At 49.7% G+C, this 23092-nt stretch overlaps 8 protein-coding genes across 8 annotated transcripts; 3 read left to right on the top strand and 5 right to left on the bottom strand.

The window, feature by feature from the left end:
- Nucleotides 1-1024: 1024 nt before the first annotated feature.
- Nucleotides 1025-3294, bottom strand: BDV59DRAFT_35178 (peptide MFS transporter). The gene is made up of 3 exons (XM_073696238.1): nucleotides 2970-3294; nucleotides 2540-2868; nucleotides 1025-2489 (listed from the first exon to the last, which is right to left on the bottom strand). The coding sequence occupies exons 1-3, from the start codon at nucleotides 3002-3004 to the stop codon at nucleotides 1078-1080; spliced, it is 1776 nt and encodes a 591-aa protein (XP_073547626.1). The 5' UTR covers nucleotides 3005-3294; the 3' UTR covers nucleotides 1025-1077.
- A 4437-nt stretch (nucleotides 3295-7731) lies between these two features.
- On the bottom strand, nucleotides 7732-9201 carry BDV59DRAFT_178822 (eukaryotic translation initiation factor 4E). Its single transcript, XM_073689832.1, has 3 exons — nucleotides 8709-9201; nucleotides 8578-8649; nucleotides 7732-8519 (listed from the first exon to the last, which is right to left on the bottom strand). Exons 1-3 carry the CDS (start codon nucleotides 8907-8909, stop codon nucleotides 8052-8054), a joined length of 741 nt encoding a protein of 246 aa, XP_073547625.1. The 5' UTR covers nucleotides 8910-9201; the 3' UTR covers nucleotides 7732-8051.
- A 168-nt stretch (nucleotides 9202-9369) lies between these two features.
- Nucleotides 9370-10504, bottom strand: BDV59DRAFT_178821 (Mpv17/PMP22 family protein). Its single transcript, XM_073689831.1, has 5 exons — nucleotides 10326-10504; nucleotides 10209-10263; nucleotides 10049-10154; nucleotides 9676-9981; nucleotides 9370-9617 (listed from the first exon to the last, which is right to left on the bottom strand). Exons 1-5 carry the CDS (start codon nucleotides 10334-10336, stop codon nucleotides 9574-9576), a joined length of 522 nt encoding a protein of 173 aa, XP_073547624.1. The 5' UTR covers nucleotides 10337-10504; the 3' UTR covers nucleotides 9370-9573.
- Nucleotides 10505-10685: 181 nt separating this feature from the next.
- On the top strand, nucleotides 10686-12399 carry BDV59DRAFT_178819 (40S ribosomal protein uS5). Its single transcript, XM_073689830.1, has 3 exons — nucleotides 10686-11061; nucleotides 11276-11533; nucleotides 11601-12399. Exons 1-3 carry the CDS (start codon nucleotides 10801-10803, stop codon nucleotides 11856-11858), a joined length of 777 nt encoding a protein of 258 aa, XP_073547623.1. The 5' UTR covers nucleotides 10686-10800; the 3' UTR covers nucleotides 11859-12399.
- BDV59DRAFT_178818 (uncharacterized protein) lies at nucleotides 12395-13657 on the bottom strand. The gene has a single exon (XM_073689829.1). The coding sequence runs from the start codon at nucleotides 13385-13387 to the stop codon at nucleotides 12440-12442; it is 948 nt and encodes a 315-aa protein (XP_073547622.1). The 5' UTR covers nucleotides 13388-13657; the 3' UTR covers nucleotides 12395-12439.
- A 1599-nt stretch (nucleotides 13658-15256) lies between these two features.
- Nucleotides 15257-16710, top strand: BDV59DRAFT_202231 (uncharacterized protein; the record flags this gene model as incomplete). The annotated part of the gene is made up of 2 exons (XM_073693991.1): nucleotides 15257-16176; nucleotides 16272-16710. 2 exons carry the CDS (start codon nucleotides 15257-15259, stop codon nucleotides 16708-16710), a joined length of 1359 nt encoding a protein of 452 aa, XP_073547621.1.
- Nucleotides 16711-16911: 201 nt separating this feature from the next.
- BDV59DRAFT_202230 (opsin family protein) lies at nucleotides 16912-18037 on the top strand (the record flags this gene model as incomplete). Its single annotated transcript, XM_073693990.1, has 5 exons — nucleotides 16912-17054; nucleotides 17114-17180; nucleotides 17235-17722; nucleotides 17778-17912; nucleotides 17962-18037. The coding sequence occupies 5 exons, from the start codon at nucleotides 16912-16914 to the stop codon at nucleotides 18035-18037; spliced, it is 909 nt and encodes a 302-aa protein (XP_073547620.1).
- Nucleotides 18038-19031: 994 nt separating this feature from the next.
- On the bottom strand, nucleotides 19032-19526 carry BDV59DRAFT_202229 (uncharacterized protein; the record flags this gene model as incomplete). Its single annotated transcript, XM_073693989.1, has 1 exon — nucleotides 19032-19526. The coding sequence occupies one exon, from the start codon at nucleotides 19524-19526 to the stop codon at nucleotides 19032-19034; it is 495 nt and encodes a 164-aa protein (XP_073547619.1).
- Nucleotides 19527-23092: the final 3566 nt, after the last annotated feature.

Below are 23092 nucleotides of genomic sequence, written 5' to 3'. Positions count from 1 at the left end.
TGAGCTTTTATCCTAGCGTATCGTCTCTAAAATGGGTGGTATGCTTTTGTTGAAGTAGAGCGAGTCAGAAATATATAGGTGGCTACAGAGTGCCGACTAACGCATATTGCCTAGTATGATTCCTTCAAGACCCCACAAACCAACAAGTACAATACAATATCTCTGGCTTGTGTCAAAGTAAGCTCACACTAAGTCCTACCATCGCCGTCGTATCCCTTCATCATCCAATAGTATCATGATCAAAACTTGTGAAGCTTGCTCCCATGTGCTGGTAGGCCCTGATTATTGATAAGATCCACATAGGAGCATAACATCAACGAAGGGACAGAGGCACATGCATAATTCCAATAGAACCGCGAACGACCAACCACGGTTCCGCCATGGAGAACAATAACCGCGTCTATCGAGATCAATCAAAATCAATCCTAGTCGACAACAACACCCTTATATTTGATCTAGCTTTTGCTCCACCAACGGCAGTCTAGACGCGCCCCATCTGCCGCCCGCCAATCAGCCAGTGCGTCTCCTGTCATGGAAATTTCTGATTGGCGGAAACCGGAATGGGACCCGAGAGCGCGTGCTCGTTCAGGAAGCACATCCGGTACAGAGAGAAAATTTCCGCCGTATTTATCAGGGTGGGAGTTCGGTTGACCGTTGACTCGTTTAGGCACAGAAGCGGATTTTATCATTTTGTACCTGTCATGGTGGTTGCAAATAGAAATCACCACGAGTGTCCAGGTAGCTGTCGGCTTGCCCGCGGTTTGTCCGTGGACGTACCAGACCCCGGCGTCGGATCACGCCAACGACGTCGGATCACACTCGGGAAGCAGAGAATAATAATAATTATCATCATATGTAATTCGTCGAATATATACATTAATCTCGTCACACATCTGCGCAGCAGGTTGCTCTTACGCGGACCCGCGCGAGCTCAAGTCGACCATGACCTCGGCATGGTGCGCGAGAATTAAAAGTATAGCCACAAAAAATGTAAGAACAGAGAGATATTATAATACAACCGAAGCCCAAGCCCTCTAAATATCAACAAAGGAGCAAAGAGCATGAGGACCAACTCGTCTAGTTCGCGGACGCCTTGTCCTCCTTCTTTTCGCTTGCCTCGGGGGTGGTGACTCCACCCTGGCCGTAGCCAGGGGTATCCGGGTCGTCCGCGTCGAGGGCGTTCATCTTGTCCTCCTGGGAGTTGAGATGGTGGAACACAAGCCAGAAGATAATACCGACAAGGAAGGACGCGCACGCGAGACCAACAAACATCCACAGGATGGCCGGGTCGTACGCGGCGGGCGTCAGGGCTTCGGCGATGGCGGAACCGAAGGCGTTGGTGAGGAGGTACATCGACTGCACGAACGATTTCATCGACGGCGGCGCCTTCGTGTAAGCGTACTCCAGACCGGACACGGAGGCGAAAATCTCTGACAGACCGATGAACACGTACGCGGGCGTCTGAATGGCGATGTGAACCTTGTTGCCATGGGTCTGGCCGTCGAAAATGGAGGCGTCGCAGCCAGGGTGCTCATAGCAGGGACCGGCGGAGTAGATCAGGTGCTGCACGATAGCGGCGTACATCATGGCAAGGGAAGCGACGACGAAGCCGAGCGAGATACGAGTGATGGGGCGGAAGCGGATACGCAGACGGCGCAGGAGCGGGTAGACCATAGTCTCCAGGATGGGAATGAAGACAATGATGGAGATGGGGTCAAAGTTCTGCATCAAATCGTTGGGAATGCCGTGGCCCTGCATCTGACCGGCCTGCGTGACGAAGTTGCTCGAGAACTGGCCGTACACAACCCAGTAGATGGGGTAAAAAGCGAAGACACGGCAGGCGACCAGAGCACGCTTGAGTTCGTCGATGAAATGGTCGTCCCAAGGTACAGAGCGCTGCTTGCCACTCTGAGCAGCTTGCCAGCTGGGTTTGGGGGCGTCCATGTTGCGGTTGATGACCATGATCCACAGGGCCTTGAAAGCGTCGGTGATGATAGATCCCTGGGGAGGGCGGACCACGTAGAACTTGCGTCCGAACACGAGCACCATGGAACCGCAGACAAACATGCACAGACAAAGCAGGTAGCCGGACCAGAAGCCGATATCCCTTTCCATGTAAGGAGTCGCCAGAAGGGAGAGAGATCCCACGTTAATACAGCCGTAGAAGATCATATAGATACGCTGGATGGTGAGAGACGGATCGATGATGACTCGCTCGCCCTTTTTGTTGGTCGATACGGCCATCTTCTTCCGCTTGTACTGGTCGGCAATCAGAGGAGCAACGTTACTCTTGATTCCACCAGTTCCCAGGCCAATGATCAGGATGGCAACGATGAAACCTCCCAGACCAGCGCCATTCTGGAGAGCCGTGGGAATAGAAGTGCAGACCAGGATGAGCAAGCCGACCATGTAGACAATGGAGAAAAGTACGATGGCCTTGTACTTGCCCAGGTACTGATCGGCAACAACGGCACCAATGATAGGAGTAACTGATTCGTGTCAGTGATGAACAGAAACGGAATAGTTAGAACTTGCTTACCATAGCACCAGAACTGGAAGAAGGTGGTCAGACCGGTGGCACCCTGGTGGCCCATCCCCAGGGCACCACGACCCTGGCTGCCATCGAGCGGCAGATTGACATAATTCTGGAACATACCAGACATACCATAGTAGGTGAAACGCTCACAAAGCTCGACCACAGCTACGAGCCAGGCGGAAACTGGCAGATTTTCGGCGACATGACGCAGAGTCTTGGTCTCCTCTGCATTGGGCTCCTCCCCATCAGGTGTGGGAGAGAGAGCCTTTTCACAAGGCCCGGTCGGCTTCTCATCAATGAACTCAGTGATCGGGCTTTGGCCTTGTTGGGGGCTGGAGGAGATAATCAGCACAAAAGAACAAATGAAATCCCTGTTTCGTGCAACCGAGGCAGAAGGGTAAAGGGGGGAAAGAAAAAAGATTGCATAACATACTCAGCAGCTTCAACCTCACGGTTTGCGGAAGCCATATTGATAGGGCCCAATATAAAAAAAAGCCCGAGGCCAGGGAAAAGAAACAAACAAATTGAGAAAAGAGAGAAGACGCGCAGAGGAAAGGATCCCACGCGACCTTATATTCACGGTGGAAGAGTATTCTCCGGTAAGCGATGGCGGAGGGCCTTATCACCAGACCCGGCGACTTACGCCGTCGGTTGTAAACATGGTAAGACCCAGAACCAGCAAAATTACGGGACAAACCCAATCGCACCTCTGGGACTAAGATTTGAGTACCCACGAATGAAACCCCAGGGCACGGAGCAAAGATATGTCAAGCCATGTTAAGCATCCGCCGAGAGAAGCCGCACACCAAGGTGATTGGACACCGGAGAATGCTTCTCGAAACCGAGGACGATAGCGCAAACGGATTTCAACCAGTCGGACATTCCCGGTGAAAAACAATCACTGCTCTAGTCAGGGTCGGGTTGATTTTTCCTGTCACGCGGTGGAAAAGTGATCCCGTCCTTCTATCATCTTGAAAATTTTTGTTGTTCTCTTTTCTTTTTGTCGTCCAAATCAGAGTGGCCAGTATTGATCGAGGCGAAATCCACAATCAGCCAACCTCCCCCTTTCGGTTATTGCCGTCGCCGCAACAGGGTATCATCAATGGAAAATTTGATGGCCCGTTCGCCACCGGCATCGTTCGGAATTTTTTTATGTAACATAAACAATTAGCTGGGAAACCTAGCTGGCACCAGCGGTGTTTAGTCTCCATCTGCAGATAAGCCTGCCGGATTTGATTCGTAGCACGAATAGACGGAAATTGTCGAGTCGAAACTGGGGTTGAGTCCTCGATGCATCCCCGCTCTTGAGTGGTATGCGCATCCGGGTGAGATCAGCAAACAGCGTATGCGACGTCGGTTATCCCCGCATGAAAGACGAGATGCAACACGTTCAACAAGCTTTCTCAGCCGTCGGATCGTAATTGATGGTATGCGTGTGTCTCAGATGTTGGAACCAGCCGTTTTCAAACGACCCATTCGGTTGTGCTTGTGCGGTCCCCTCCCTACGAGGGCTGCCCGAACGCCTGAATACGACGTTACCCCGGAATGCGGAGGACATTGAATCGGTTGACTCGTCGATTGACGCGCAGGGACCAATCATAATGGCGTAATTCGATTTCGCACTTCTTTTGGGGTCATTAAACTGAGTAATAGCCAGGCCCATCATGGTTATCTGCCGTGTTGTAACGCGGTGTGGAGTTGCCCCGACCGGCCCAAGCCGCCCATGGGGAATTGAAAGGAAAGGGGGTGATGTTTAAATGAAGTAGAGGACTCCATCGGGAGAGGAGTATCTCGAAGGCGAGAGAATGCGAGTGAGTGAGTGAGAAGAACAGACGTTGTCACCAGTGGAAGATGCACAGAAGGAACAGCGGCCAGTCAGCGTTAAATACCGGACTGTTGCCGGCCTTATCGCCCAGGCCGCCCTCCGACTTCGCCCTCCAGGATTCGTCACCAGCAGACATCTTTCAATCGTCCACCTGTCATTGGGCCTCGTTTCCCATTTCTCTGGTCATCCCGCAATGGAGTCTGTCGGATATCGTCCCTCTGATCGAATCGGAGTCCCTCGCATTGGCATTCCTCCACCGTTGGACCTGATGGTCTCTCCGCCAGCGATCTGATCTACTGCACATCATCGCACATCTCACGCAGGTCCCATCTACCCCATGACACTGCTAATCGCAATATATTAGTAGTCTTCCCTTCGGGAGAGTCCCGTCCGGCCTCAGCTTGTCGAGAGATGTTGAGTACCCTCAGGGCGAATACGCCGATGTCGTCCCAGCCAAGCATTCGTGTTGCAGCAAGTATCGCATGGCGCCCTCATTAGCCAGTCTGGGCTTTTCTTGTCCTTCTTGGCTCCAGGTCTGTGGTCCAATGTCGTTGGTGACCGTGCTGGGCATATCCACGCGAAGGGCGTGAAGGATCGCTTAGTATGGTTAAGTACTTTTCCTTCTTACTAATCGCCAGATCTTAATTGTCTTTCCGGTTTTTATCTTGTTTTCTTTCTAGTATTGCTATAACCTCGTTTTGAGGAATCCTGGGCTATTAGACAAAATCTGAAGATCCTGCATGGCCCCGGCTGGTGCGAAGAGCCTCATAACATGCCCCAAGTTCAAGAATAGTCGAATTTGAAATCTGTTCCATCAGCCTTATATTACATCTTCCATAAGCATAGCTGTTGAAGGCGGCTACAATACGGTCCCTCAAGGGATCCAATAACTGACACTGATGGTGTACATGATGTGCACCCTGTATAGTTGTGACTCAAAATATATTCATTCCAGCGTACCTTCACATCTGCACCCATATCTCTCGCGACAGTTGTAATATTGCCCAGTCCATTTCCAAAGTCCTTCCCTTCCGGTTGTTCATAGACGAAGAATTACGGGTAATCTCGGTTCCTCAAAATAGTCGGCACTGATGGTTCTTCCTACGCCGTCGAATCTGTCGCTGTTGTAGACCCGACGGTGCGTCACGGATCCACAACTCCACCACTATAAACGTCAATCTTAAGCTCACGATTGGCTCGATGGGAGAGCTGTCAGGAACATCGTATAAAAATATTAGTTAACCTTAGCTTTGACTGCTGTTGGTAGCTTTATGGGGTATCTATAGTCGAACGGATATACGTTGGAACTGTTCGGGGTAGGACATTTGGAGCCATTCTCTACAATAAGACATACGTCATTTCTATCGGATACAAGCCTGAAGGTGATCTAGTACATCAGTTGTCATTCTATCTACAGTATATCACAAATCCCTTCCCGTCCGACCTGGACCTTCACCCAATAGCCGCGGGCTGCTGCGAACGAGATGTTCATAACGGTTAGCACCTGCCGATTACAAGAAAAGGGAGATAGTTTTGACTGACCAATTACTGAATGTATATCAGCATATGGCAATACATAGTATTGCCCCAGGCCCAACCCAACCACCCAACCATGGACCGGTCCAGAAAAGCTAGACAGTGTTAGTGCTGTGGGTTAGCAGGCGGCCCAACCCACCCTCCCTCCATCAGCCAGACTGTGAAGAAAACGTTATGTACATTATCCCAGGCCCGACCCAACCACCCAACCACGCGAGCCTGTTCTTGCGAACTGCCGGGATCTAGGGGAGAGGGAATGGATATACAGGTTTCCTTGTAGCCCGGGGCAGTGAGAACGACATGGAAAGTCGGGACAGAAAGACACGTTGCACCAAAAGGCCTGCGTGTATCTGGACGGGTGGGGAATTGAGGACAACGAAGGAAATCAGGACAGATATACGGGGATATCCCTGTACCACCAAGCCCGACCCGACCGCCACCCAAGGGCTCTGATCCGTATATCTGGAAGTGGGCAGGTGAATGTGAGACGAGAGGGGAAGGGGGAGGGAGGGAGCAGAGCTATAGGGGAGTCGAGGATGAATAGGTAGTAGAGGATCTCGAGAGGTCTAAGCTGTTTGGACTGTGAGACAAGGTTAGAATCAGAGTCGAGCCCAGAGAGGGAATGATAAGGAAGATGGACTTAGTGTGTAGACCAGGCTAGCCCAACCACCCAACCAATACTAGGCCTGTATCTCCTCAGGGGACCAAAGGATTCTAGGAGAAGAACAGGATCAGTAAGAGAAGTCAGAAAGGACGGAAGGAGATGGATGGAGATGGGTCACCGTATGTATTCTGTCCCGGCCCCCGGGTATGGTTGAGCCTCTGAAGCTGACGGATGTGCGAGTCTCGCAAATCCAACTGATCTGAAGACAGATGCAGATATGTCAAGTCTCAAGCACTTCCAGTCGCTTGCAGAGGGATGGAACGACGTGCGGATGTGGGGAGATGGGTGTCGATATGGATGTCGACTGGAGGTGGTTGAGAGGTGGAAGAGAGAAGAGAAGAAGGAGGGGCAGGAGAGAATAAGTAGGCAGGCAGCAGCGTGGGTCACCAGGGTATGAGGTATGAGGTAGTGAATACGTCGACGTTCTTTCCCATTGACGACAACAAGTCGATGTGAATGTACACGGTATTTTCCATCACAGTGTCTGCCAACCATGTTTTGCAAGGCTGTCGAAGATTACCTGTTAGTAGGTACCAAGGCTTGCTTGATCACCTGCATGCTCATCCATGACGGAGCCATTATGATTCTACTGCGTACAGAAGAGGTCGATGGGTGAGGATGGTGTTGGCAATTTGATATCTACAGTTACCGTATAGTACGAGATCCCCGTGAGGTATGGGGCCAACTCCCCCAAGAGATAAGGGTTCTAAAGGGTCTTGCTTGCCCACAAACAGTGCCCTTAGCTACGCAAACCTTTCGTACTGCCCTAGATCCCGAGGTAGCTGCCAGCCTCTCTCACCCAGGCGTACGATGACAAAACTGGTAGGGCTAAGAACAGGGATACGACAATAAGCGATGGAGTACTGGGCCTCTGGACCACCCCGACAATGGCCCAGAGTGGCTGCCAGGACTCCGACAACCAAACAGATGAGGAGTGGCCAGACAAGAATTCGATTCGACGTTCACGGCGCCTGGTGGCAAGCGGCACCTTCCCTGGTGGAAAGAATCTAGGACTGGATCGAAGGGTGTCTTTGGGGTGATGCTCATACTAGAGATAACTGTGTCTGTCTGACCCCCTCGCTACCGACTACCTAGTTTAGGATACTATCTAGGTACCACAATCAAAGACAATTCTCGCGATATAGTATGAGATCCCCGAGCCCCGTCGGAGGCAGAGGTATACACCAACACAACCATATTACGTCTGTGTTTGGCGGACTTCTTCTATTTTTATTCCTTGCATAAGCACTTTAATTTAAACTGGTGTAAGCGTCGTAAGAAATACGTATTGGGAAAGGAAATCCGTTGATGCGTGAACCTACAATCCACCAACAAGCCACAAGACCCGCAATAACAGGACAGCCATCTCTCCAGCACTCCCCTTTTTGATGCGTTGCTTTCCATAATCATGGCATTTCTATCGTCCCAGAGAAAAAGACAGGTCGAACACATTTGGAATTATCGTAAGAAAGGAACAAAAAGAAACCGCATCAGACCGTGTACTTGGCCTTGGCCCGCGTGCTGCCGCTGTGCGCACTGTCAGTGTGACCCGAGAACTCCACAACATCAGCCTCCTTCAGACGGAGGACCTCCTTGAAGCGCCGACCGATGGCCTCGAGCACTTCCTTGCCCTGGGCGGGTGTGCGGCCATTCTTGTCGCCGGGGATGCTCTTGCCGACGGTCCGCGTCCAGAGCCCAACACGGTAGAATCCCTTGCGCACGTTCACGACAACACCCATCACCTCGTTGTCTTCATCGTTCTCCAGAGTCTCACCGATGGCGGCCAGCTGGGCATGCAGCCATAGATCATCGATCGGCACGGAGCGCTTGTCTTTGAACGAATAGGACCATTTGCCGCCGTGCTTGTTCTGGGGGTCTTCCCACTCAGGACGGATACCCTTCTTGAAGAGGTGGTAGTCGGCTTTCAGGCCCAATTCCGAGGTCGGCGTGATGTTGTTCTGCGGACTGGGTCAGCGGGGTGCGCAAGGACGGATGAGATGGCGGGGAAAAACCTACGTAGATTCCCCAGAACTCCTCGACGGAGTTGAACGTGACGACTTCCTTCAGCAGGTCATTCCAGTTATCGCCCTATATTCCACATCACTGATTAGTAGCCTATCCATCGACGTCGCGGGGTGGCTACACACCTTGCCACTGGGAGGCTTGGTAAACCAAAGAGTCCACTCATGCATAAGAGGGTGCTTGACATTGAAGTTCTCCTTGTCATGGAACACCGTGACGGCATCTCCATTCGTCTGTTCGGCCTGGTCCTTCTGTTCGGCGGCGGCGAACCCGGGGGTGGAGTTCTCGGTGGAGGGAACGGGGGGGTTCTCTGCGACGGCGGCCATGATGACGGCAGAAAAATCACGAAAATCGGCGGAAGGGAAGAAAAGAAGATCAGGCGATATTGGTACAGTCGGAAAGGGTGGTGGTGGGAAAGATGGGCGAAGTGTTGACCGAGCGAGAAAAAGTCTCGGTGGGTGAAGACAAAATTTGTGATGAAGCGTGGAAAGATCGACCCGGGACGGAGGGAGAATCGAAGGAAGCGGATAAAGCGTATGGATTCACGCAGAATTCTGACGTCTGCTCCAGGCAGATCACAGCTGACGTCGAGGTTACCAAGGCGCTGGTGGTGCTGCGGGAGGTCACAATATGAAGTTTTGAGGCGGTTTGGGGATGATGTCCGGTTGGCAGCCTTTCCCGTTTAGGCACAGCCCCTTTGGCGGCCTTTCATAGGCCGAACCACAACCCTAGTCCCTGAGAAGTACAACTTCACCGATCTACTACCTAGTATTCCATCTCGTATGCCAACTCGATAGGATTAATATATACTACATGTCTATCTTTTCTCGAGTCCTGCTACAAACGAAAGAAATGGTCCAAAACAAAACAATCGTCGGAAACAAATGCAAAGACCTTCATGACCCCAGAACAGATCGAGTGCGGATGAGACAGATATCGGTTGTACAATCAAGGGGTATCTTGAACACAGGTCTCTGGTCTAGATGCAATTCAGTTACCACCGCTGTTGATCATACTCAGCAGGCAATTCCATCCTGCGATACCGGTTAGTGTTCAGATCGGAGTGTGGTCGATGTAGAACAAGCTGCATACCCAGGCTGACAACATTAACCACCAACACCCGGAGTTCCAACGGCACAAAGGCAAAGTTCACACCCTGGACCAGAGGCCAGATGGTCAGGTTCGCCCTGTAGCTGGGGAGGAAACTGTTGCGCCATTTCTCGATTGGATCACTGCCCTCCATAATTGCCATTGAGGACAGGAAACAGGTGAGATGGATGGGAGTAAAGAGACCCTGGTCGCACGCAACACGCGCCAGAATTGTTGCCTTGGTACTCTTCAAGACAATGCGACGCTGGAGGAAGGCAAACCATGTGGTGGCAGCGGGACCGAAGATAGCTATTTGGGTTAGTTTGAACGGGTCCTTAAGCGACGTCTTCTAGCGGGATGGTACTAGTATACATACCACCTCCGTAAAGGGCCATGCGACCCGTCCGAGCCATGTCATGCTTCTGGAAACCCCTCCGATCGACGGCCTGCTGGGCTAAAACATCACCACTGCCGAACAACACCTGTATGGGGTCAGTAACATGTATCAGACACGAATAAGAGGAGGATGACCGTACCGCACTGGTGACACTTGCAGTGAGGATTGGCTGTTTTGCCAGTCTAGTTTGATACCTGTCGAAGCGTCAATTCCGGATCCATGTAGCCAGCCCTGAGCGGATCTGGGGTATACATACCAGCGGAACATGTTGGAAGTTAGTATGAAGATGAGGTTGAAAACGTAGGTATCAATTGAAGTCTACCACACAACAGTCGACAGAAACAAGCAGGAATAAACGAGCGAGGAGAAAACGACAGCAGGGAAGGCAGGAAAAAACCAGGAAATGCTATGATATAAGTCGTTGATCATCCATTGCAGACCGCCGGCCGATAAGAAAAGCGCAAGGGCGACAATCATCCCAATCGGGCAAGGTACCCGTCACATGACCCCGCCCTGGTCGGAGTACCCGATCGGGTCACCGCCTAGGGTATAGGGCTCCAGGGCTCGCTTAGCGCACCCGCTCTGCTGCCCCAATTTTGGTTACCAAACAGTCGTGCCGCCATAGTCGAGTTCGACCGCGAAAAAAAAGTCGACAACCACCGACACCCTCCCGTCCTTTCCTCACCACCCCTCCTCGGTTGATCTCTTCTCAATCGCCATATCGATACAACATGGCTGACGCTCCTCGTGGACGTGGAGGATTTGGCTCCCGCGGTGACCGTGGTGGTGACCGTGGCCGTGGTCGTGGCCGCCGTGGCCGTCGTGGAGGAAAGCAGGAGGAGAAGGAATGGCAGCCCGTCACCAAGCTCGGCCGTCTCGTCAAGGCCGGCAAGATCACCAGCATGGAGCAGATCTACCTGCACTCTCTGCCCGTGAAGGAGTACCAGATTGTGGACTTCTTCCTCCCCAAGCTCAAGGATGAGGTTATGAAGGTACGAATTGAGATAGGACCACCACCGGCGGATTTTTCAACGAACAGACCGTGCGATTGACGGACATGCGATTTTGCGCAATTGGGAGGGAACAAGATGCGGTCAATCGAACGGCGTCTGGGTCGCATTGGATTGACGATTTGACATTATGTGGAGGGGTGCAATTTTCGCAAGAACCAACCACCGCTAACCTTTCTTTTTTCTTCCTCTACAGATCAAGCCCGTCCAGAAGCAGACTCGTGCCGGTCAGCGTACCCGTTTCAAGGCCGTCGTTGTCATCGGTGACTCCGAGGGTCACATTGGTCTCGGTATCAAGACCTCCAAGGAAGTCGCTACCGCCATCCGTGCCGCCATCATCATCGCCAAGCTGAGCGTTCTCCCCGTCCGTCGCGGTTACTGGGGTACCAACCTTGGTGAGCCTCACTCTCTGCCCGTCAAGCAGAGCGCCAAGTGCGGTTCCGTCGCCGTCAGAGTACGTCACCCCGGATGAAACCCAGTCCCGTGTGAATGTGCGGTCAACATGCTAACCAATCCAATAGCTTATCCCCGCTCCCCGTGGTACCGGTCTCGTTGCCTCCCCCGCCGTCAAGCGTCTCCTGCAGCTCGCCGGTGTCCAGGACGCCTACACTTCCTCTTCCGGTTCCACCAAGACCCTCGAGAACACCCTCAAGGCCACTTTCCTTGCCGTCGTCAACACCTACGGCTTCCTCACCCCCAACCTTTGGAAGGAGACTAAGCTCATCCGCAGCCCTCTGGAGGAGTTCGGTGATGTTCTGCGCCAGGGCAAGAAGTACTAAGATAGTGCTATGACGGGAATAAATTCGCATGATTGTTTTTGATCGACCTATTTACCTGCGGGCTTCTACCTTTCTTCTTGGGCTGTAGGATCGGAAATGCTGGAAAATAAAAGCTCTTAACGTTCAACGCTGCTTACGGGACCCACGGATGTAATTATTGTGGTAGGAACGGGAGACGTGTTCGACCCATGAGACTTCGCCCATCGGATGTTTGTATGGAGTAGTATCTAGTCTGCCGTAGGTGAAGGAACGGATCTTGTGGACAAGGTCAGATAGTCTACCGTTCAATCGGAGATTATATGAACGGCCACCTATGAAGGATGGGGATAAGGGTTAGGTTACGCAGTAAAGTGCATCTCTCTTAGCGTGGGTATTTCGATAATAGAGTTGTGGAGATATATTCAGTTACGGGTAGACATTTTTTATGATGTCGTATGCCTTAAATGGGTAAGGCAATAATATCTCACTACAAAGTGACCATAGAATGCAGCAAATATAAGGCAGATGATTGAACATGTCTGATAAATACAAAATTGGTGGCTGAAAGCGGAATATGGATATCCACAAAACATCGCAGATGGTCATTCAATAACAAGATCCTTCATTGACCATCCTGATCCCTTCACTACCTCACCATCCATGATCCCATGAACGTAACTTCCACTAACAACAGTGTAACTATCGCACAATCCCACAGTTTGATGCCTCCCTACCCCTGCTGGTCGTAAAAGGAGAGGTATTTGAAGCCCCGGAAGGATAAAGACCCTATCGTCGACCATTATATCGCAGTTTCCCAGTCCTATGTATCCTTTGCCCGTGATGAATAGCTTATGCTCATGGGTAAAAACGGTTATAGTAGTAAGCATATTCACCTCCTCCGTTGCATTTTTTAGAGACCCAGAACTCATAAGGTCTGATTCCAAGACCGGAAACTGCGGCTCTAGCTGCCCGTCGGATCGGACGGCCTGGATAAGACAGTAGATGTCTTTGTTGTCAGCTCGTCGGGTGGATGTGGGGGTCCAGTTCGAATCCAGGCAGATGGTGCGCCAGTATGGGTCGCGGAAGGAGCATCCGCTAGGATAAATCCCATTGTTCGCACTCAGCAAGCAGAAGTCTACCCATTTTGTTAGAGTTCTTCGCTGGTAGGATTCCATGGTCTCGCTGATATTACTGATACGGTCAAATTCAATCCCAGAAACTGAGAGAAGGTTTTCAGACCAGATAGATCCGTTTTGCATGAGCCCACCACAGGCATTGAATAATGGCGTGATGCTGAGCCATGAAGATCGGATTCCGGGACGGGAAGTTTCTATAACTGTCCAGTCGATGACCCAAGACGGTAGATCAGGGTATTTATTTCTCCAGGCCGCAAATGCGAGGACTAGTAGAGAAGCATTTTGGCAAATGTACCGACCACAAAAGTCGGTGTAAACGTCCTTCACTGATGCGTTGTAGTCAGGGATAATTTCCTCTTTCTTAGATGCCAGTCCTATGAGTGCGTAAACCTGGTCCAGGTCCTCTGACGCCATGGACTGGTTGAAGCGAAGACGCAACGGAAGGAGTGGAATATCTTCTCCCGCAGCTCGCGAATCTCGCAGGGACTGTATTGACGAAAAAACTCCGGAGAAACCATATCAGGGAAGTGATTTGAAATTCAGCTCTCCAGTTAGGACTCGGGTGCTTATCCAGTGCGTCTAGTGCTTTTATAAGAACGTCATATGGCAAAGATGCCGAACCAACAAGTATGTTCAATGATGGAGCTAGAACAGCTTCTTGCACGACCCATAGCCGTGTGAACCATTCGCTTAACAATAGATTGACATGCCCCATGGTATCCATAGTTTCCCGGTCTTTGCGTTTTAAACGGCCCTTCAGAAGCCCAAACGCGACTAGAGGGTGACTCACGTAGTCAAATCCATCAGCAAGGAGCCGGATAAACCAGGCCAAGTGCTGGGTAGTGTCGATGGCGGTACTATCACTATAGGCGTAGTAGGTGGCGGTTTCTAGGCTAGGATTATGCTCATCCTTGAATTCGAAGGAAGAGAGATAGTCGTCCCACTTTTGGTCAAAATCAGAGTCATCACCGACAAGAGCGCAGCATTTTCTTTCCACTGGACTCTGGTTGAATGTGCCCAACCACACTATCGCCCTGTTACAGTTGGAGTATATCTCCCCCATCAGCCCCACCTGCTGGTTTCTCTCTTCGACATTGGACTGATCAATACAGACAGCATCTACCCAGAGGACTACTGGTGCTGCTGGGTTGTGTGCTCTGATTTGTAATAAAGCTGCAAATAGGTTTTGGGTGATGAAGAATTTATCATCATTGACCAAGATCCAGAATTTGTCGCAGCCTCGGCCCCAAGTGTATGATAGCGCGGAATATACTGGCCCATTGTTGAGACTCGCAACATGGAGGTCGCAGCGGAGGATACTATGTACATCCCCGGAATGCAGCGTTAGAAGTCGTATTTCCTTCTTTCTGGAGTCTATTCTGCATTTGTCGTGTATCCCAACTCTCCTCTCACATGAGAGGGGCTGACCTTCTCCCGCAGAGGTTGCTCGTGTAGCTGTTTCCATGAATCCAGGTTGAATATTGAGACCTGTCACTTCATTGTGAAGCTCTGTGTCCAAGATACGTTCGTGCATGCGAAGACATGGCTTTGCAGAGGGAAAAGTTCGAAGTGGAACAGCTGGCGGGACAAGGCTGACAAGGCTGACTAGGCTAACGCTAAGGTGAGCTAGAAAGCTAGAAAGGCTTTGTGGCTGAGAGAGGCGTAGATTTGATGCCAATCTTCTATGAGAGTTCGCTGGTACGTATATATAAGTGTAAATATGGTAGCAGCATGTACATCACAGCGAACACGCATTCCACATGGCACATTACAGACAAAATTCCCTTGAATGTTGCTTTGCTAGAGATTATTCAAAGCGTGTTTCTCGCCAGGCTCTACAATGGATCAAGAATATACATGAGAACAAGTGAGAGGAATTGGGCCATTAAATATAAATTTCATATTGTTTAATCTATCTACTCTTTGTGGTATCTAGTATTATTCTAGGAACTACTTAAAGGTGTAGGCATCAAAGTAGCTGCAAGTGTATCAAAACATATAGAGCAATCTCCTGATGAAGTGTCCAAAGAGTCCGTAGTTTTAAAAAAAAATCTCTTTGACTGGCCAGATCTTGTTTATGATGATTCTAAGAATGGCACTAAGATCTTATAGACGGGGAGTCCTATGGCTAACCAATATATTGAAAGGGTTATTACAGACAATCTTTGTAGCCCCAGTTGTATGTACGCCGTTTGCTGCCTGCCTGTATAGTCTTTTTAGCATCCGCCCCCCTTCTCACTTCCCGTCACACCTACTCTCCCCAGCTCTTCTCCCTTCACCACCATGCACCAACCACTTCTGATGGAGGACTATCCACATCACTGGAAAGAGACCCTTCTGGGTCAAGATTTCTGGAAAGACGCGGAAGATTTCAACCAGTCCATCAACGACCAAATTGAAGGAGTAACGTATCTCGATGAAGCCGACATGACCTCCACCCCCAGACCGAGACTCCATCCGGATCGAACAATCAAAGACAATGATCACCCTGTCCATATTCAATCCGCGTTCAATAAAGGCGATGGATTGAGCCTTCAAGGACCGTCGTCAGTGGATACCAGCTTGAATGAAACCACTTTTTCCAAGGCGCACCATCGTCGGTTTAGCATGAGCGATGTCCTTGGTTTAAGTACCCTCCCTTCTCTGCGCGGTCGCACCGTCGATTCCTCCAAACATGGTCGCTCACGGTCACGCTCCTCAAGTGTTGTTTCAGATGTTGGTCGACGCTCCATCTCGCTTCTTCGACGCCCGTTCCATATGTTCACAGGCAACAAGGCGAAGGAGGACGGGAACACAGATCAATCTCCGTCCACCGATACGGAAGAAGCAACGCCCGATCATCCTCTCATGAAATTCCGTGGTGGTATGAGCTGGAGCTGTCTCTCCAGATGTAGACATGAACTCGGTCTAGATACATTCTGGCCGACAGTCGAACAACACAGCCGCGATGAAGATATCTTACCTCTGGAGGCACTGGCTCCTTTATGCGAATTTCGCAGTTTACGGGTGCTCAAACTTACTGGAATGATCCAGTCCTACCAGAAGTATATCTGGCAGGCGGCGTGGCTCAATACGAAGCTTGAAGAACTGGAACTGGAGATGGTACTGCCGCCACGTCTGCGGCGTAGTTTCAGTGGGAAATGGCCGTACATCAAGGGTGGGTGGAAATTGAACCCTATGCACCTCGGGCAGCCCGTCTACTAGTAAGATCTTTCTCTTACTGCACTGTGTTACTATATTGAATGCTTCCAGTTCATTTTCAGACAATGGTGACTGAGCTGACGGCGATACCTTACAGCGGCCAATTTGGCGACGGAAATCTCTCCCACCACGTTGGCGTTGGTGAGTACCTAGACAAGCTGGCCATAGAGAAGGCCAAATTCCGTGCAATGTTGATGGGAGGTCGTACGTGTAATCGACTCTCTATTCGCAAACTGACCCTAACGGGGTTCGTCGTCGATGCAGACGCGTTCCTGCATTGGTTCGACCCGACACGGCTGAAATGCGTCAATTTCAAGAACTATTGCGTGGACGCCGGCTTCTATCTTTCTACACCCATGAGGAAAGTATCCATTTTGTTCCCACGCGAGATCGAAGAGAAGCTGGTTGTTGGACGCCGCGTGGAACCGTATTCTGAGCTGAAGATGGTTCGTTTGGAGAAGGGGAAAAAGGTGGAGGAATTTCAATATCCTCCAGGAAGAAGTTCCAAGATTGGCTTGATATTTATGGGCCAATAGGAGATGGATTCCTGTCTTGTCGAGGGATGAATTCCGCCGATTAACCGAAATTCCACTGGGTGGTCGATGACGCCAACGTCGAGGTCAGAATGACGATTGTTGCCAGTAACACAAGAATACCGCGCCTTTAAGAATGCCACATCCTTAAACCTCAGAGAGGATTGTTGTTTCCCAACTTCCATCTATTCTCTTCAGTACATCATGACTTTTTCCGACACTATTCAGACCGATCCTATTCCTCTGCCGGAGCCCGGACTGACCACCTCGGTCTCTCCAATTCCCACTGTGGTTCCTGGCACCCCAATCTATCAATCCATCGATAAAACAGGACAACGGACATTATGGTAAAATAACCGACATCATCTCTGCCGACAACTGTTCGGGCTGACAATCTATCAACTAGGGTTGTGGTTGTGCTGATGGCGCTCTCTGCGCTTGTCTTCTACACTCTCGCTGCGCGAGCACCTCTCGTATGCATCGTCTCTATCCCTAGATAGATCACCTTAGCTGACACGGAGTTCTAGTCAAAACGTGTCTTCCACAGTCTCGTCTCGATTGCAACGACAATCTCCTTCATCGTCTACCTTGCCCTAGCTACCGGTGAAGGCATCACCTGGAAGCATGACATCATCCGCGAACACCATAAGCATGTTCCCAACGTTACGGAGGAATACTATCGTCAGGTATTCTGGTTGCGTTACGTCAACTGGTTTTTGACCGAGCCACTCATCCTCAGCAACCTTGCCCTTCTCTCCGGACTTCCTGGAGCACATCTGCTCTCCGCCGTGGTCGCCGACTATGTCATGCTGAGCGCAGGTCTGCTGGGAACATTCGCAGGTCACACAGCTCGTCGGTGGGTGTGGTTCACCATCAGTGCGATCGGCTATTTGACCATGGTGTATCACATCGGGATCAATGGGTCGCGCGCGGCGGTAAACAAAGACCAGCAGACCAAACGCTTCTTCGGAACGATCTCGGGTGTGTCGCTGTTTGTGAAGGTCCTTTACCCTGTGTATGCTCTCTCCTGGTTGTGAGATTATTGCCAAAGACTAATGGTGAACGATTAGCGCACTGGCGGCTGGACCCCTGGCGTTGAAGATCAACCTCGATGCGGAGAATGTCGTCTTTGCTATTTATGATATCTTCACTCAGGGAATAATTGGCTATTGGCTTCTGATCGCGCATGATAGCTCTAATGGAGGGTGAGTCGTCGTTCCAAGTGGCACTTACTAAATATTGACCCTTTTGCAGGCTGTTTGTGGACGGATTTTGGTCCAACGGACTGGGCAATGAAGGAAGCATTCGTATTGAAGAAGAGGGTGCTTAAGCATATTGCAGGATATAATGCATTCGGGTATTGTAAATGGGCAGGATAACTAATACGGTCGATGTTGGACGGATAAAAGTGCAAATTGTCTGTGTGTATGGCAGTCGGTATCATATGGCGTTTGGAAGCAGAGAATACTAATCAATAGGCACCGTGTTCTCCGTCTAAACACAATCAATTGAATATGTTTTGAAGCGGCTTCTGTTCTGTTGGACTCTCGACTTAAGGAGATGTTTGAATAAAGGGGAAAGCTACCCAAATAATCCCTTATCATCGCCCGGCGTTGTTCGCTTTCCCGGACCAGCATTCGTATGTAAGGTAGCACGGGCATTAACGCAGCGTCCTCGACGATGAACAAGATCGTCCCGAAGCTGGTCAAGTCAATCCATCGCCCGTATGGTCCCAGTACCAGAGCCGAGTGTGGACGGCCATGTATTGGTTGGTGCGTATAAAGTCGTCCTGTCAAGTCATTGGTACGTGGTCGGGTAAGAACATGGAGAGTGCGCGGCTGGGGCGTGTCATCCCACAGCACGGGATGGAGCAGTAGAAGTTGAAAGCTTATACGGAGCCCAACAGAGGGCAGCCAAACATATACGTATTGACCGGGGTCGATGGTCCAATGAGCGGGAACCGTGATGCCAAGCTGTAACAGTTCATGAAAGGCACAGATGGTCACCATCGATGTGGCATGGCCCCAGCGTTTCTTGATCACAATGGCATGGAGTACAGCGGCAAGGCTGAGTGCTGTCCAGAGGGCAGCGGCCCCCACCAAGGACCACCGGCATGCCGGTTGCCGGCGCCATGTATGATATGCCACTGCCGACAACGCTGTCATAGACGAGAGGTAATGAGCCTTCATGGCAAATTGGGAATGGCGCAGAATGATCGGATGCAGGGTCACCGGGATCATGGACATGGTTGCGACAGCAACCTATACTAGGTTAGATGGGTTTGATTAGTGGCGCTCGTCTCTCGTGGTTAAAAACTGGGCTCTCTATAACTTGTAGTGAGCGACACCCGGAATGCCTTTGATGGAGGATTTGCATTGGCCCAAGGCCGGCACTGGAGGACCTCCGCGGTGGATATGTATGCTTACTGGCCAGACAATCAGTGTGAGATCACGCTCCGTGATGCGGTACTTGGACACGAAGTGACTCCCATGCTGCAAGATCTTCAGAAGACGGCGGATGCTGCGGTGAGCGCAGTCATCCATGGTCTGCACCAGAATCATCAGTTTCTCGTGGAAAATACTTGTCCAAGGCTTGTAGATCTGCCGTGGATTCTGTGCAGAGAGTTCACATGGGGCGAAATGTCGGGATGGTTTGACGGCTGCGGGTCGTTTGGGCGGAACGAGAGCGCTCGTCGAGGACTGATCGTCCACAATCTTATCGGTCGACTCGTTCGGAGGCATATCTCGTGGACTGATGGCCGAGTGTTCCCTCCCAAACAAAATTCTGCCACGGACATTATCCCGTCTTGGGTCTGACATGGCTGGATCGGTGGAAAGGGAAGCTTCGGTCTGGCTGTATCACTGGAGCAATTGGAGCCTCACAATGAGATCCTGGCTGAATTGAATATGTCATGGTTACGGATCCGAAGACCTGGGATAGACCGGGGGTATCACCGGCCAAAACGTATCAGTCAATCAATTTCAAGAGCACGTTGGATGCGGCCGAGGCCGCGGTGAAGGCGGCGGCTGCAGCCAACAATGAGGATGCGCCCACGACAGAAGCAACACTTAAGAGTGTGCGAGCAAAGCTCAAGAAAGTTAAACAGAGCTATACAAAATCATATAAGAATGGAAGGGACCACCAGGGTTATCTCCAGTCGACGAAGAAATTGAAGCGGGCGACTGAGGAGCTCTGCACATAGGGCAAGCGGGACTGACGCAGAGAAAGTTTGAATAGTCAAAGGAATGCTAGATTGCTAACGTGAATTGGGTGCATACCAAATAGTGAAAGACGATGGACTCTTTTCTTGGAAAATTTGGCTCTCCGGGCCAATGCATTGACGCCTGTGAGAATCAAGACAAGTGCCAATATGTTGACTGGAACGAAAAGGACAATAACTATTGGGGTGGTGACGAGGTTATGTGGTGGTGCAGAATCGAGGAGACTAGGAGCGGTTGGCATGGGGCTACCCGTATGCACTAAGTGCCGGGTGAGTAGGGCCGTCCAAATTGAGCTCCCTGGGTAGAGTTTTTAGACGGAGTAATGATAAACTCAAATTTTTCTTTAGAGACAATTCTACTGATATGTGGATACATACAAGTCCAGACAATTCGTTGGCTGCTGGAGTGAGAGGGAATTTGCCTATCTTAGTTTCCCTTATTGCGAAGGGGGTCGTCTCTATTCTAATCGCTAACAGGACTACTAGTATTCCGGGTGGAAGTAACGGGGGTGAGCAATAACACCGTTAAGGATATCCTCCTTAGTTAGCAGCTAGTCGGAAATCTCTACTTTGGCCGGAGACACCAACCACGAGACCTAAGTTTTAGAAACGGACCTGCAGTGAGGCATCTGGAGAACGCTAGTATAAACCATCTATTCCTGAGAGTAAGTCTATAGTAGCGGAACAGGCAGCAGCGACAAAATCACAAGCGAACTGACCGGCCTCATCGCTTGCAGGGGACACAGAAAGGTTAGTCAAGTTAGAAATATTAGAAATAGTCATGCATGCTCCTGTGCCGAGTGGCCAGCAAAAGATTTGTTGTCATATGTCGAACTCCACGGAAAGGATCGTATCATAGTCTCACAGGGGTATATTACATAGAGTATCAAAATTGATATTAATTGTCGGGTGTATTGCAAATTTCCGGCCAGTAAAAGACTATTTATCTTGTCGATCCACTATTTATTGTAGATCACACGCCGCCTTGATAGTAATCCAGCGTGTTAGGGTGCAATGTCTCCAATACCAGATACTAGAACATCTGTGTCTTATGCATTCCTGCTTTTCAGTGCACTGCATCAATTTTGTTTCGAACACTGACAGTGGCCACACGAAGAGGGTCATTGTTTTCTCTTAAATGGCGCAGGCCTGAGTGGTGACATGGATATTACTTACGTATACATGTCCTGCGTGGCAATCAATACTGATTGAATTTGGAACGCTAGTACATTCGAGTCGTTCTTTTTATTCAAGCTTCTCTTGAACTTTTCTGAGCCTCTATGTAGAGCTTGTCGTATATTCTGTCGGGCATCACCGTGACTATCCAGCTTATCCCTTTGTTTGTAGGTGACTCAAGGTAGGATTTCAGTAGTATATAGCATCTCCTATCTTTAGGATGCTGCCAGTATCCCTTTTAAGGCTAATGTATAAACTATAAAGATACTAAACATTACATGATTTTATGCATATATCACATATATCTCCAGGATAAGAGTTGTCAGACTCTTCTACCCTGATAATCTCTACCTAAAGTTCGGTAAGCATACTCTTTATAATTTAGTGATCTGAGTGGCTCTGTCAGATAACTGCAAACATGATAGAGTAGGCTAAAGATAATCTATATCTATCTAACTTTGATACAAATATAAGTTAAAATTTACTTTACGAACTAGTAGAGTTGGCAAAGGGGAGGGTAGGTTAGGTTAAGGCCTAAATGTTAACTGTCAGGTTATAACCTACGGTTAACTAGTCTTAGTAACCAAGCCTATTTAGGTAGGGATATACGAATATAATCGCGATTTTCTCTCTCTCTATATATATCTAGACCTAGTAGTTAAATATATATATATTTATATCTATTATTCTATCGACTTTTACTATTTAGAACTAAATCTGAAAAACTCAATTCTGCTATTCTAGACCACCTTTCTAATAAAGTAATAGAATTGCCTATTTAGGCCTCTTGGCGGTATAGCGGTTAACCGGATTAACCGGCCGGTAGATCAGGTTATTAGATTCTTTATACCATAACCTACGCGGCCGGTTATGGTCAGGTTATGGTTAAGGTACAGCGGTCATGTTAACCCACTCTAGTTGAATATTAACTCGTCTTTTCCTGCTATTATTATCTATGTCTTAGTATGTAATGATTTTATAGTATAAGAGCAGTATAGGTTTAAAGAGAGAAGATAGAACTAGGAAGATATTAAAATCCTCACGCTTATGGGGGAAAGAGGTTAGTGCTGCTTCTTAGTCTTACTTGCGTAAATGCGACTTTCTACTAGCTTGGGTATATAGTATTCGGGTAGGTGAACAGGGGCCTGAAGTGCCCTGAAGGAAGACTGAATAGGGCAGCAAGCCGCCCACACAGCGCCTGGTGACCACCGCCATACTTATGCTGTTGTATGTTTTCACTTTTTATGATTGATATGTGCAGGTGGAAGTCGGAATTGGGTTGTGGGTGTTCTGTCTTTGGTATTTTTGAGTTTCTTCGCTTCGAGTTAGGTCGGTCAATGCGACTATTGTCTCTGAATATGACGAAGGGGGAGGATCGTAGATCAGATTGTCTCAGAACCTCCCCGATCGTTGAACCAAGTCTCTCCACTTATCGTCCTGATAAGACAAAATCCAGAACGAAGAATATAGACCAGTGACTTAATCCCAGTTATATCAGGTAGATGGAAAGCAGACATCCGGCCAATGGGACTAGTTGAGAAGGGAGGTCAGGTGGCGAGGAGTGGAGTCTTTGCGCTTGCGCCCGAGCATTGACTACCTGTCCAGGATTGTCATGGCCAATTCCTTGCTAGAGTTTCCTCTGTTGGCTGGGTGTATCTAGTGGTATCATGTGAGGATAATGACAAACCAGCTGTATGTAGGTTTAGGCAATTACTCCTTCACACCATGGAATTGCACAACAGGAGCAGTTTGCCGAATCGCAGGACTGTGTTGTCAGACATACAGAAGAGAGTAAACAACGCTTCAAAGAGAACACATACTGACATAAGCTGCAGTCGCTCAACCGGCCCTCTCGGGATCACAGGCGATGTTTGTCATATAGAAGAATGCCATAGACCAACATCTGACGTATAATTACTACTTGAAAGAGCTTATTTAGGTACCACAGTAGCAGTAAGCAAGTTTATTATCAGTTCTAATCGAAATCTC

The sequence above is a fragment of the Aspergillus ambiguus genome (assembly GCF_047715705.1).
Source record: "Aspergillus ambiguus strain CBS 117.58 unplaced genomic scaffold BDV59scaffold_17, whole genome shotgun sequence".
Lineage (NCBI taxonomy): Eukaryota > Fungi > Ascomycota > Eurotiomycetes > Eurotiales > Aspergillaceae > Aspergillus > Aspergillus ambiguus.
Note: the sequence above shows the minus strand (reverse complement) of the source record. Positions and strands in the feature narration are given on the sequence as shown.